This window comes from Buceros rhinoceros, unplaced genomic scaffold (assembly GCF_000710305.1).
Source record: "Buceros rhinoceros silvestris isolate BGI_N320 unplaced genomic scaffold, ASM71030v1 scaffold14615, whole genome shotgun sequence".
NCBI classification, from domain to species: domain Eukaryota; kingdom Metazoa; phylum Chordata; class Aves; order Bucerotiformes; family Bucerotidae; genus Buceros; species Buceros rhinoceros.
In genome coordinates this window covers 14,230-29,467 of record NW_010413512.1, presented here as the reverse complement: position 1 = coordinate 29,467, position 15,238 = coordinate 14,230, and the positions used below count along the sequence as shown (strand labels likewise).

At 45.8% G+C, this 15,238-nt stretch overlaps 1 protein-coding gene across 1 annotated transcript; it reads left to right on the top strand.

Moving 5' to 3' along the window:
- Positions 1-4,770: 4,770 nt before the first annotated feature.
- Positions 4,771-13,597, top strand: KIAA1024 (KIAA1024 ortholog). Its single transcript, XM_010136779.1, has 3 exons — positions 4,771-7,116; positions 8,582-8,836; positions 12,667-13,597. The coding sequence occupies exons 1-3, from the start codon at positions 4,819-4,821 to the stop codon at positions 12,862-12,864; spliced, it is 2,751 nt and encodes a 916-aa protein (XP_010135081.1). The 5' UTR covers positions 4,771-4,818; the 3' UTR covers positions 12,865-13,597.
- The last annotated feature ends 1,641 nt before the right edge of the window (positions 13,598-15,238 follow it).

Sequence of the window (15,238 nt, the reverse complement as noted above, 5' to 3'; positions counted from 1 at the left end):
AACCAAAGCAGGTATGCGGTGCCCCTCTGGGCTGGCAAATCAGAGGGAGAGGAAAACGATGGCCCCAGCAGCCACGTCTGTGTATTAGCTGCATCTGCTGTGGACACTGGGAAACGGGGAGAGCAAATGTCAGAGCCACAAAGAACAAGGAAGGAAATGAAGGAGGAAATAACAGAGGAAGATAACGTGGTCTGTCTGCCAGTGGCTTCTGCAAGGCTCGTGTAAGGCACCTTGCCACCCCGCAGCTGCTCGGGGAGGTTGAGGGGTGGGACTCACTCTTCTATCCTGTGCCAGGATTTGTCTGCCCTGATGTGTGCTGCCCTTAGTCCATGCCGTGGGGCAGGGTTTGGGCTGAGGGTGTCACAGCGGAAAGCGGACAAGGCAACTGGGGAGCAGAACTAATTTAGTGAATTCCTGTGGGAGGTGAATTTATAGGATAGTCAAGAGGGGAGGGGTTTGGGCTGAGGGTGTCACAGCGGAAAGCGGACAAGGCAACTGGGGAGCAGAACTAATTTAGTGAATTCCTGTGGGAGGTGAATTTATAGGATAGTCAAGAGGTGAGGGGAGCCCCCTGCTCCAGTGCTGATTTGGGAGGCGGTGAGGAGGGAAGGTGCATTCTGGCTGTTCTGCGGGGAAGCAAGCTGCATGAAAGGAGTACGTGGGTTCCCTGGTCTGGAGGACCACAGGGGGCAGGTCTTTGGAGGCTTGATTCCTAAAGACACCAGAAAATGGAACAGAATATTCCCCCGGTGCAGCAGAAAGCACCACTAGGGGTGGGGGTTGCAATTATAATATTCTTGGTCGTCTTCTTCAGAGGCTGAGAGAGTGAGTTAATGGTAAGATGAGAGCTCAGTTTGCTGCTCGTGGAGCAGGGCAAGAACACATTGATTTGTGGTAAGCCTGGAGCTCATCTTTGTGCAAGGAGAGTCAGACCCCATTGACTAGCCGTGCAAGATGATGCTGTACAAGTCCATGCGCGGATATAATTGTGCTATTAGAGCCACGAATATCAAATGTTAGGAAGCTGAGTCAAAGAGACCCTCCCACTCAATGTAACAAAATCACTAAAGATGAAATGTTAAGGGGCTCTTTTGGTCAGAGACCCTCATGCTGGAGGTAAATAAGCTAGATCCTGTCCCTGTATCTGGTTGGCTCCATGTCCCTGGAGACCAAAGTCAGTTTGGGGGTGGGTTGGAGGGTGCATGTGGCCGCTAGTAGTGAAGGTAGAGGTAGGAGGATGTTGGTGGAATTGAGGCCATCCAAAGATGCCCTGTGCTGCTGCTCTTGCTGTGGGTGCTTTCATTTGCTTTGCTGCTTTCGACTGATTCATGACCCTGTACCCTCTTTAAAAGGTCTTCCTGTCCTTATTTTGGAGCTTCACATTTATGTGCCTTGTCCAGGTCTATTCTGGTCCTGCTTTGAGAGATAACGAATGAACGTGGACATAACAGCTGAGATGGTACGTGGCCAAGTGCTTGGCACCTGGGATGTGGCAGCTCCCTGGGTGACTTGCCAAGAGGCACCTGTCTCCACCTCAGGCTGTTAGGAATCTTGACAAGAGGCAGAGAAGCTTAATGTGCCACTAAAAATCTTGGCACCGGGTTTTTATCCTGACCCAGGAATCAAACTTATATACCATCCTTATGGGGTAATACATCCTGTTCTTTGCAGCTTGAGTCTGTTTTGTGCCCCACTAGCAATGTTTCTGATGTTCTGGCACAGGGGAGCACCCATTTCCATGCCCAGGCTGAAGCCCAAAGGTACCTCTCGTGCCTAAAGAGCACTCACACCAGAAAGCTGTGAACAGCCAAGGGGTGAGGAGGAAATTATTCCAAGTCTCGGCTAGCTTACTTTTCCTCGACGCCAATATCTGACTTTGCAACCTGCCTTTTCAATTCCCACCTCCTGTAACTGAGCCTCAGCTGAGTGGATTGGCTGAATTCCCACCTCAGCAGGCTCAGCTCTCTCCTGGTCACCCTGTCTTAGCCTCTGTTCTCTCCCTGTCCTCTCACTGTTTTACAGCTGGGCACCACCTCCCACGCTGAGCTCGAGCAGGTCTAGCAGAGCTCTTCTGCTTGGGATTTGTGCTTCAGAGCTGCTGTCTTAGTGCTTGGGTATGGGCTGGAGTCCCCAGATCAAGGCTCCTTGTCAGCGCTAAATAAAAGCAATAGGAGATTTGGGGGTATGCATGGCTGCCACTGAACTTCCTAAACTTGCCAGCACGCAGCACATTTGAAAATCAGCTTCACCCCAGTTTTAATAGATTCATAGTGTTTAGAAACCTGAATTGAAGTTAAAACATCTGATGGGAGAGGCACGCTATGAATGGCTTGTTACAAAACAAAAAAATTCGAGAAACTGTACCTAGGATATCCTCACTGGGATGAGAGAGTAAAGACAGAAATGCAGGGAACAAAATGGGTTGACAGTTTTAAGAGATGTAGTATTGCAAACTGGCTACTCGTGTTTTAGCAGGAGTGGGGAGAGAGCAGAGTGCTGGCAGGCTGCTGCACACAGTGCAGGGTGTCTGCCAGGCTGTGAAAATACATCTCCAGGTGAGGGTTTTGCAGGAAGCTGTGAAGTTACAAATGGGAAGAGATAGCTGGTTTTGCTGGTATTCAGCCCGGAGGTGACAAAAAGACAGATTTCCACTCTTGCCCCAAATGACGGGTTTATAACATGCAGAAAATTGACCTGCGATGCCAGTCCTCTGGCAGCTCGGAGAGTTCCAAGCCCCACATGGGAAGTTTTCTCTTACACTGCTTGGTGGCTTTGCTGTCAGGTAGAATGGTTTGGACTTAGCTTGGGAGCTTTATTGTCTGATGGTGACGTGTCAGAGAAATACAAAGGAAGGCTGGTAAAAAGGCTGTGCCTCCGAGCACGCGCTGTTGGTAAGGAGAAAAGGGATGCAGGCATCATCCTCCAGCTTTTAGCATTACTTTCTGGAGCTGAGCACGTTTTCGCTCCTTTGTCGGTTCACAGAAGAGTTGTGCTGCTATGCGTAAATACGGGAGCTTTGAAAGCAAACATGCATGCAGTGGAGGTGTTGGAAAATCCCTGTAGCTGTTGGTGTCTGAGGGTAGTGTTTACAATCACAGAACATTCACCTTGCTGCTGCTCAACTTCTGATTACATGCAGTAGAAAGATGCTGCTTAAACAGCCAAGTCTGTGTGGAGACTTGTTTCATATTCTTATGGGCAACCTGGTGGCTGTGTTTTTTGCCTTCGGAAGATGCTACTGTGATGTTTGTTACAGAAGCTGGTGTATGCTGTCTTCTGACACTGATAGTGATCGCCATTGTGTAACATCAGGACAAGATGAAAGGCTAAAGGAGAGCGTGCAGGAGTCCTGTGTTCCTGGAGTGGTGCTCAGGAGGTTATTGGCTGGGAGGTGACTTTTTAGATGAGTAATAAGAAACCTTGTACGCCCTGCTTGTGCTTTGTCATTTGGGTGGATATTCTGCACTTGATGCACTAGTTCCAGAGGTCATCTAGAGTGGGGGTGAATGGCGGAAGATACCGTACCTTTCTGGGGAAAGGAAAATATTTTTGTCATTCCTATCAGTGAGGCTAACAAAGTGTCCAAACATAGGAATTGGCAGACTGCATCATCTTGTGCTCTGTCTCTCCTAGTAGCCAACACCAGAGACACTGACAAGGATATTCACAGTAAGAGGAGGAAGAATAATCTGCCCCCCATCAGCATCCTTCTCTAATCCGTAATAGCTAGAGGGTGGTTTCAATTCTGGAAGCGCAGGGGTTTATATCCTTCGCGAGATGTTTGCTAGTGTTAGCTGTGCCTGCTCGAGCTATTCTTGTTATCCACACAAACGTGCAGCCTTTGCTGTCCACCTCTGCCCTGTCATTTTGGGCTGGTGAATGGAGCTGCACTCCCTGGGTTTCTCTGGGAATGCATCACTAAAGAGGATGTCCTCTGTCCTTGATATTTCTCAGGCTTCAAATCCACCCCGACTGGCAGTCAGCCCTCTAGCATCTGCTGGATTGGTTTCAAGAATCAGTGGGATTTTGGGTTGTTGTTGTTTAACTCTTTCTGCTCTTCTCTAAATTCTGCACTTTGTAGCAGAAATGGGGCTCACAGAGATTTTTCGCATGAGACCAGGCAGCTTTTCCATTCCTGAAACATTAACTTCAGAAAAGGTATTTCTGGGAAAAGCGTCATGGTATCCAAAGGAGGCAATTCAGAGAAGAGGAGAAAATAATGTTTTAAAATGAGCAAGATGGTAATTATGTGCTCAGATAACTTCTAAAAACATGCCAGAAGTTTATTGTTAGAAATGCTTCCGGGGAGCGATTTGCAGTCGGATATGAAAACAGCTGGGGCTGTCGTGGTGTGGTCGATCATCCCTGGTTAGGCTAGGGCTAGAATTATTGCCAAACAATTTGACATGGCTGTACTCTCAGCCTCTCACAAGTTGGTGAGAAATGCAGTGAAAGCCCCCTAGCAAGTTGGCTGGGATTGTGTATCTGCCACTTCTTCAGCCCCGCCAAAGCTTGTGCTGTTTATTCACCTGCTTGCTTTAGTAGACACTGACATAAATGAGCCTCCTCGGATGAAATCCGGATTCCATTTAAGTATTGATTTCAGCTAGGATTATAGCCCGGAGTTCGGAAATGTGAGGATGGGTTACGCAAGCAAGCCCTCGACTGCATGGCTAGGGAGTCAGGTCCCATCTGTGTCGGAATTACAAGGTCCTGAATATTATCCGTGGGTGACTTACAATCTTTTTGTTTGCTGTTTTGTGTGGCTTTAGACGTGGAACGCAGTTTCCAGGCTAAACATCAAAATACGCTTAAGGCATGGAGTCCAACCAGGAATCCTCGCTCTTCCTGGTGAAGATCTTGGAGGAGCTGGACACGAAGCAGAATACCGTTTCTTACCAGGACCTCTGCAAGTCCCTGTGTGCGAGGTTTGATTTATCCCAGCTGGCCAAGCTCAGAAGCGTGCTGTTTTACACCGCTTGCCTGGATCCTAACTTCCCAGCGACTTTGTTCAAAGACAAAATGAGATGCACTGTAAACAATCAGCAATCAAAGAAAATCATGGTTGCAGCAGATATAGTAACAATATTCAACCTCATACAAATGAACGGGGGAGTGGCCAAGGAGAAACTTCCAGTTGCAAGGCAGAAAGTGAAGAAGAAAGAGTCCTTCGAGTCCTGTAGATCTGACACGGAAATCTGCAATATGGCAGACTGCGTGCCCAACTGTGAGCTGAACGACCAGGAGTTTAACCGGGGCTTTCCAGTCAGAAGGTCTTCAAAATGCAGAAAGGTGGACTGCAAAGACTGCCAACAGTTTGTCCCCTCATCAGAACCCAACTTTTTACTCGGTGTTAATAAGGAGATGAAGGGCCGGGCTGCCTCTCTGGACAGGCTGCAGGCGCTGGCATCCTACTCCATCGCCACATCTCCACCGTGTGAGATGCAGAGTACCTATTTCCCCATGAACATTGAAAATGAATCTATTTCAGACCAGGACTCCTTGCCTATAAGTGCAGGCATAAAAGAAACTTTCATTTCAAATGATGAGCCGTTTGTGATGCAGTCGTGTGTCCAGAAAAGAAATATATTCAAAGAAGATTTTCATAATCTGATTACAATATCTCCCAACTTAATACCATCCAACAAAAAGCCAGAAGATGGACACAGAGAGCCTCAGAACAGGAAAGAAAGCTCTAAGCAGGCTTTCTTCAACCACAGCTTTGAAATGCCATACAGCAGCCAGTACTTGAATCCAGTTTATTCTCCTATACCAGACAAAAGACGGGTGAAGCATGAAAGTCTAGATGATCTTCAAGCTTCAACATATTTTGGCCCAACTACTGTTCTTGGGCCTCAGGACACCAAAAAGTGGACTGGAAAGCCAAGCAAGCAAACTGCCTGGCCAGCTAAAAGTTGGAGTTTAAATACTGAAGAGGTTCCTGACTTTGAACGATCATTTTTTAATAGGAAGCAGTCTGAAGAGAAGCCGCGGTACCAGAGTTCGAACAACGCATCTCCAAACTTTCCTTCAGCTGACAGGCATCAGTCCTACCTAAACACAAAGGATAAGCCACCAATTATGCAGGCAAACTATGCTGTGAAACCAAATGGGCACAAACCCAAGGAAATTCCTTCCATTCTAGATGTGGAGAAACACGAGCCAGTCAAAAAGTTTAAGGATAAAAGCATCAATTGTACTTCTGTTCAGATCTTAAGCATTGACAGGACCACGAGTGTTGGGACACAAACGGAGCAGCAAGTTCTGGACCACAAGAAATGCAAGGATTTGTGTGCGGCGGGACAAACCAAGTATGGAGAGCGGCACTCTCTTAAGCAGTCAGACGATGACTCTGAAATTGTGAGCGATGACATCAGTGACATATTCCGGTTTTTGGACGACATGAGTATCAGTGGGTCCACAGGAGTGATGCAGTCTTCATGCTACAACAGCACCGGTTCCTTGTCTCAGGTGCATAAATCAGACTGTGAGAGCTCCCCTGAGCACAATTTGACTAAAATCTCCAACGGGAGCACCTGTAACAAACTGGATAAAGTGGTCCGGGCAGATGTCAGTAACACAGATGATGAGCTAAAAACGAGTGTCTGCAAATTAGTTTTGAGGATTGGTGAAATAGAGAAGAAACTGGAATCTCTCTCAGGAGTCCGAGAAGAAATCTCCCAAGTCCTGGGAAAGTTAAGCAAGCTGGATCAAAAAATTCAGCAGCCAGAGAAGGTTAGCGTACAAATAGATCTCAATTCTTTGACAAGCGAGGCCGCGTCGGATGAGAGTAACTCCCCACAGATATTTCAGTGCCACAATACTCCTCACGGAGGCAAACTGGAGAATAATCCAGAATGGTGCTGCTCAGATGCCAGTGGAAGTAATAGCGAGAGTCTTCGAGTAAAAGCTTTAAAAAAAAGTTTGTTTACTAGGAGGTCATCAAGATCGTTAACAGAGGAGAACAGTGCAACTGAATCTAAAATAGCAAGTATTTCCAACTCTCCCCGAGACTGGAGAGCTATTACTTACACCAACCAAGTTGGCATTACGGAAGAGGAGATGAAAGAGAGAGATGGAGGAGAAAACAAGGACTGGCATAGGAAGTCTAAAGAGGTAATTTCAACTTTAACTCTCATAATAAGCACTTAAAAATAATCTAGTTATGAATGTCTTCCGTAGTCATCACAAGCCTCAGGGTATGACAATACTTTGCTCTGCCATATGATGTCTGTCTTTATTGTTGCCGTAATTGAGTGATTTTGTACCTATATATCCTTGCTTGGCATCTGCAATATGGTCAAGTTGTTCCTTAAAAGCTTTTTGAAAAGGGCGGGGGGTAACGTGGGTGACAGCTTTGGAAGATGACGATATACATCATCAGTGGCAATATAAGAAGGCCAGGTAATTAACTTGGTGAAAAGGGGAAAATTTAAATTCTCTAGTGGTGTTTTAGAAGGATATTTTGAAATTGCATTGACGGCTTTTATCAGAGAAGTATGTTCCTATTTAAAAGCCAACAAAATAGATTCATGGATTCAAATCCCTCAAGAAAAGAATCCTTGTACGTGTACCGTGAGCTGCTCACTGTCGTTACGTTATCTGTATCTGACTTTCATGGTCGTTTAAATGAATCTTAAGCCTCCCGTTGTGAAAATGCAGCACAGCTGCGGTCTCGTTTTTGTTGGTTAGATAAACTCTGCCCATGCCTCCCAACAGCTGCCCACTGCCGTGTTGACAGATTGCGTAGCTGTCATGGCTGGGCTCTGGTTGCTGCTCCGCTGAAACTGTGCATGGTGTGGGCAGTTGTTTCTGTTTCACGGGCGGTGGAGGCAGTTGGGAGTCCTTCAGCTCCCTTGCCTATGAGAGCCACATGCTGGCCATGCCGTGCCTCCATACGGTGGAGGACAAGGGCAAAGAAGGGTTGAGAAAGGAGAGGAAGAGGCTTGATGGAAATAAGCGCTGTTGTGTGAACAAGAAGCCGTAACCTGTGGGTTATTAGTAGGCTCCAGGAGGGGAAGGTTACCCATAGTAAGCCCAAACCTTGGGTTTTATGTGCACTGATCTGCCTGGGATGAAATACTGACTTTGAAAGTCCCTTCTTCACTCCTGCAGTAACTGATGGCTGACACTGGATTTGTACCATGGATGGGGCAGTGTCAAGGGGGTGCTACCTGAAGGCTTCCCTCAACACTTCTATGTGTTAAGTTTGATCTGGAAACAGAAATTGAGAAGCCTGAAAGGGGATCTTAGCTTTTCTAGCTCAGCCAGGCTTTTCTGGATGTCAGGGCTGTTTTCAGAATAGTTTTGTAATCTGTAAACAGTAGGAAACCTGAACCTCCTCTGCTGCATCAGCTTCTCGTTCATGTTACGGTGAACACAGAGCTGTGTCTGTAAAATACCTCTTTGGTCTGGTTATGAGAAGAAAGTGGGCAAATGGATTAAGGCCATCCCAAAGCTACGTTGTAGCTGATACTTTTTTTAATCATATGGTGATTCTGAAAAGAACATCTCTGTCCTTTGTGTTTAACCTCCTCATAGTCCTGTTTCTTCTCTCAAATTCTTTTGAACCCTATTGCAGGCAGACAGGCAATATGAAATCCCACAGCCACATAGACTTTCTAAACAACCAAAAGACGCTTTCTTGATTGAACAAGTCTTTAGTCCTCATCCCTACCCTGCATCACTCAAGTCACACATGAAAAGCAACCCGCTGTACACAGACATGAGGTTGACAGAGCTGGCGGAAGTGAAACGCGCGCAGCCATCGTGGACCATCGAGGAATACACCAGGAATTCGGGGGATAAAGGCAAGATTGCGGCATTGGATCTACAAGTGAGTCCCATTTGTTTAATTTGAAGGGCTTGATTGTGAATGGATGTTGCCAGAATATGCATTTAAGCAGGGATTTGGATAGTTCAGGCAGGAGCTGTGCAGTGTTGAGCCTCTAATCTTGCTGATCCCTATCCATCCTGGCCAGGTACAAAGAAGAATGTGGATGTTTCATTGCTGAATGGTGATCCTTGACAGGTTGGTGCTTCCAGCTTATTCTGCAATGGAGAGATGTCTGCTAAGCCATCGTGGTGTTAGTAGCTCTAAAGAAGAATTGAGGGATAAAAGGGTGCAAAGATGAACCAGTCCCTACCTGCAGCAAGGCAGAGTGGTGCCACAGCTGGCATTGCTGTTTTTTCTTCTATCCTTGTTCTGTCCGAATTATTCACAGAGAACTTCACTTTTGCTAGGAACGTGAATCCTAAAATACTTGTAGAAACATTCAATGCCATGAGTTTTTTGAACCCCATCACTGTTGCAGCTTTGAAGTGGCTGTTGGAAACCAGATTCATGTGAAGAGCAGATCAGCTAGTGGTGTGTCTTGTTTGCGTTTTAGTTCAGCTTGGAAGCATGCAGGCTCTTCTGCGACAAGCACGGCAGAGCAAGTTGCTGGGAGACAGATTTAAATTTTCCCAGACTATGGTGCATTTGAAATCACAATCCTGATATACAGTGGGCTGCCCAGCCCCAGGACTGAGTGCCCACTTTGAATACCCTGTTAAGGGCACGTGTGTGCACGCTCCAGAGCAGAGCAAGCTGCCTCAGCTAGCCAAAGGCTTGGCAGCAGTAGGGGTGCACTGACCTACAGCTCGGGGCTTATTGATGCCGCTCTAACGGCTCTGTGGTCGGCAGTCTGTGCAGTGCAGCCATACTCAAGCAGGGAATATACTTGTCTTCAAAGTTTGTCTGCCAGGAAAGGTGATGTGCCAGAGCCTGAGACTTGCTGCTCCACGTCAGCTCTTGATGGCTCAGTGCTGAGGTGCCTAATCCAGCTCCAAACCCACTAGACTAAGCCCTAGAAGAGCATCAGGATACTGTGAGAGCGACTTGGATAGCCCAGGTCTCAGGACTCATGCCATGCCTCTGGACACCACGTTGGCTGGTTTGGAGTCAAAACGATCACTCACACAGTGCTGTAGTGCAACTCCCATGAGTGTGTGGGAATTTCTGCACAACAAATTTCAACTGCTGCCTCGGCTCATGCTCCCTGTCCTCACCAGCTCCTTGCTGCAGCTAAAGTGCGCTTGGAGAGAAATCTGGTAGCGCAGGGACCAGGCTGCATCTTGCCTTAGCTCTGTGCTGCTTTTTGGGTATTAAAAGCTTTAGAGAGCTCCCTAGATTCCTAACCCTGGCATTGCAGATTGTATGCTAGAGTAGTACCAGGCTGAGAGAAGTTCCTCCGCAGCAGGCAGTCACAAAGCATCCCTTACCTGCTGCGCAGAGGCAACAAGGGAGGTGACATTTTAGAGCAAAGCTCCCATGGGAGGAGCATTCTCCATCTGCTCCTTTTAGGGCCTTTTCGCTACCTGTAAGCAGCTCTGCGTGACTGTGAGCAAACCAGAGGAATCAGCTTATTGCCATCATTTATCTTTAGGATAAAGGTGATAAAACTTTACTGGTTTGATTCTTTCCCTCCAAAAGGAACTGTCAGAATTGCATCTACTCCGCAAAGCCCATGTCTAGACTTTATAACAGAGCTTACTGACAAACTTGAAAAATAGACACAGACTGATGACTGGGTGTTTTTCCCAGTGATTAAGTTTATTAGAACTGAAAGTAAATACATTATGCTTTAATGAACATTCCTATGTCTGGCAATGAAATAGGAAAGGAAGCTGATTAACAGTAATGGGCCTTTTTAATAATGCATCTTCCTTCTGAAGTAGTTAAGAGGTCAATACCGAGGCAGAGAAGTCCAAAACTGTAATTTCCTTTAAGCATAGCACGGCTATGTTTGGGGTTTTTCTACCTTTGTTTATTCAAAATTTCTCCTGGAACTTGACAAGTCTGCTGGGATTTCCTTAAAAAAAAAAAGTGCAAAAGTAGTCAGGCCAAGGTTGTCCCAGGGTCTGTGTGAGATCTCATCTCTTTACTCTGTGTGTGATGATCCTCTGGGATGAAACATTGTTGGGCTGTTTTCTGGTGCCTTTGGAGATGAAGCTGCTGATGTTTTTCAGAAGGCTGGCACAGGTCGTTCAGAGCCTGAATGGTACAATCTCAGACTCGGCTGATGGTCTCTGTTTTGTCATACTAGCGCTATCATGGAGATCTCCATAAAACGATCATAAAACCATTGCTCAGTTTTAATTGTTTATTTTGGGGGGAGATATAAAATCATTTCTTGTAGTAGTTCGTACATAAAGCAAATACTGCTTTCAGGCAAAGCAAGGTTTCAGCCGGTAGCTCGTGGCCACAAAATCTGAATTAGCCAATTAAAGGCTTACCCAAATCCGCCTCAAGTCGGCTGGAGTTTCTTTGTGCAGAGTCCAACAGCCTTTGGATCAGGTCTGTTACGAGCCCAGTGTGTTAGGGTAGTGTCACTGGGACATTTTTATGTGGAATCTTTTTCATTTTTTAAACAAATGGCCTCTTGGAGCGTCAGACGCAGGAGACAGCTTTGAGGAAAAGCTGTCATTTTTCAAAATGTTCTTTCTGCTTTATTCCTTTCTGCTGGCAATTGCAATGTAATGCCTAGTGTTGGGGTTTCCCTGATTTCCCCCCGTTTTCCCTAACAGAAAGGAAGAAGGGGAAAAAAACCAAGCAAGGTGGAAATGCAAAGCTTGAAGAGCTCCAATTATAAGGAAATAAAACAAAAAGTTCAGATGGAGACATCTAAAGTTCCCCAGGTTGCCTTTAATCTTCTGACCAGTTCAGATCCCCTTCACTTTATCTCTCTTTTTTTTTTTTTCCTTTTAAATTTCTTAGGTATACTCTTGAAATCACTTCCAACCCAGAGAGACTCAGACTTTGGCAATGAACAGGGTGTTGTCACCTGTGCAAATAGAGATTGTACAATTGGGGTTAAACGATCTCTTCTGTGGAGATGGTCTGGAGTAACGTGTGGTACCGAATCGTGTACTGGGTGTCCAGTTCCCCTTCTCCTCCTGCCCCTAAAACCGAGACAGCATCATGCATCCAGGTGATTTTCAGCACATGGGGCTGGAAGGAGAGCTCGAAGCTGAGGATCCCTCTCTCCTGAGTGATTTCATGGAAACCCTCTTGCAACCCTCCTCCTCAGGGTGCTCAGCACCTGCTGCCTGCGGTTGGTTGCGTGTTCCCATGCTGGAACGAAGGGCTGGTGTCCGCAGGAGTTGCTGTTCTGGAGGGGTCTGCAAATTGCCCATCCAGAGGGACTGCGTGACGGATGGGGCTGGGCAATCGCGCCCTGCAAGCACAATTAGAGTTAGCCTTGTAAAATGGAGTGCGTGAGAAGTGTGAGTTAAGAACCCTTCCCATCAGAGGGGCTTTAATAATTTAAAAAGCAGTAGCAAACCGGTAGTTGCTGACATCTCTGCTCTCTAGCAGATTAAAGAGATTTTATTTAAATGCCATCCCAGATGACGAAGTTTCCGGCAAGTCAGAGGTACGTGAGGGAATTTGCAGCAGAATTACACTGTTGCAGGAGTTTATTTTTTGCAGTGTTTTGTTGTCACTTTCATCAGCTTTATGGAACTGGGACCAGGAGTTGAAGGCATAGGAGAAGCGGCAGCAACCCACTTTATCCTGACGGCAGACCCAGATGCAGCTGGGAGACGTTCAGGCACATCTTTATTTATTTATTTTATTAATGACCACTCCCAGACAATTAACAACTGTTTCCTTCCAATTTTTAGACTCAAGAATCTTTAAACCCAAACAACTTGGAATACTGGATGGAAGACATTTATACTCCTGGCTATGATTCCTTATTAAAACGCAAAGAAGCTGAGTTCAGAAGAGCCAAGGTTTGCAAGATAGCTGCCCTGATAGCTGCGGCAGCTTGTACGGTTATTCTGGTCATTGTAGTTCCCATTTGTACGATGAAATCCTGAACCTTTGGACAGACTCGAGACTCTCAGCCGTATGTATCTCTGATGGCTCGTGCTGCGTTTCAAACATCTGATGGCAAAACTGTAAGGAATTTGCTAAGGAAGAATGTTCTGGGGATATCCTGATGGAGAATGCTGTAAACGTAGCAAAACACAAAGCAAAAGGAGGAAAAAAATATTTTTTTTTAAGTATTATTTTAAATGAGACTGCGTGGTGGAGTTAACAGGAACTCGGTTCAATTTTTATGCATTTTTAAAAGTGCAATATTTTCTTTTCCTAAAGAAACAATATGATGTTTTACAGAATCAGAGACTGATGAGAATCCAGGCGAAAGTGGAAGGTTGTCTGAGCTATGTTGCGTTTAACGGAGGTGTGGGTATGTGGAGGTAGCACTGTATAGAAGGAGACGTTCTATATTCACTACATCAGGGAGTGAGGAAGGTCTTAAAGCTCTCCGCGATGTAGAAAACTCTGAATGTATCGTGTTTATTTTATAGTATTTATGTATTTCATGACCATGTGATTGAAAGCAGACTGTGTAGCCATGAACAGAGTTCATTTCTATGTTCAGATTAAAAAGGGCTCTTTGTATTTGGTCTTGCCCTAAGACCCGCTCTATCATCACTGAGTACTTAGAAAAGTGCAATGTGCTGCAGACCAAAAAGATTATGTTTTAAAGCAATCACGAGAGGTTTTAGTTGCTTCTGTTGAACAACATTTGCATAGAGCTGGCAAACTTGCCTTGCCAAAAGGGCGTTCTTTACCTCCACAGACAGTGAAATTGTCTCAATTTCACTCCTGCCAGCAAGCAAAGCTGGCGAATCAAAGCAATGCTCTGTTAAAGCTCTTGGAAATGTAATCTGAACAGTTATAATTTTTTCCACAAAGTCTTTGTGCCTTTTTTTAGACTGTAGATTAAATAGAACCATTTAATTTTGCTATTTTAAGCCCATAGCATAAATCACAGCATAATGGGTACTAATGGAGGATCTTTTCCCGCAAGCCTTCTATACAGTTCAGAGTGCTCCTCCAACAGCAGGGCTGCTGGTTACTGAGCACTTACATTAAGGGCACAGTTTTTCAGCACTAGTGGAAACTTGCTGTTAATGCGATGCGTTCGTCACGGGCAGATCTTATGCTTCCCTCTCGCTAATGTACTTGAGAATGACGGTTGACTCTAGCGGACAGCAAGCAGTCTATATCCCACGGGAAATGTCCATTTGATGCTTTATCCCCAATGCAAATAGCAAGTTCAAAGGAATTCTCGAACTATGACAGAAATTACCTGCCATGGTTAGAAAAAGGAAATACCTAGACAGTATTACTCTTCTGTCAAGTACAGATGAAAAAAAGTAAAAAAAAAAAAAAAAAAATTTAGGAGATGATGTGATCTTGCTGATCCTCTAAGGGAAAAGAGATTCTTTCAGTGAATGCTCTTTATGTAGAGTAATTTAGTTTCTTCTGAAGCAGCCTCCCTACATGATGACACAGCAGCTGGAAAAGCATCGGATGCTCATTCCAGCGGCTCTCTGGGATGTGCCGCACTCCCTGTTTGTTTCTGCCTGGTTTAAAAAAAGCAGTGAGGAAAGGGTGTGTGGGAGGAGAAGGTTTTGTTGTGATTTTAGATGTGTGTCGGTTCTTTCCTGCAGCTGGAGCGTGTTTCTGTGCTGCTCCCGTGCTGTATTTTATTTAGGGATATGTGGTCCCTGGGACTGCTGATCTGTCAGAAGAACAAGTGTAAGCACAGGGTCAGGTGTCCCATCAACAAATACAGAACAAGGATAAGCCCCTACACCAAAATCTGCACTTGCCTGGTCTGAATCCTGACCCCAGTTCTGTGGCTTTGGCCCATTCCTAATACCAAGATAAGTTCTTTTTCCTCCCAGATGCTGCAGGACAGAGTCACAGCAGGGAGGGAGCAATTCACACTGTCTATTTTAGGCTGCCGTTGGTTATGGTATGATTCAGAGCACCTGAGTTTAGGAGCTCAGGATCTGTATGTAGTAAATATAGACAGGTAGAGGAACCTCTGGGGAGACTCAGAGCTGCCAGTGAGATGTCTAATATTAGACATGTGAATATGCTCCGGAGGGCATTGCTCTGCAGTTTAGCTTATGCACAATATAGGTTGATTGTATATGTAAAAAAAAAAAAAAAATCTATTCCTGGTTCCAGGTGATGTCAGAAAGCCCTTTTACACCCCTCTTGGCCCAGCGATATCAAGCATGAGGCCCTGTTGGAAGAAGCAGCATGGCCCTGTGGTGGCACAGAATTGGTCCCCCCATCTGCCCATGGCAACAGTGACAAGTCCCTTGGAGGGGCAGGGTGAGTGTGGGACAGGCACCAGGCAGACTACCAGCCTTCACCAACCTCCCC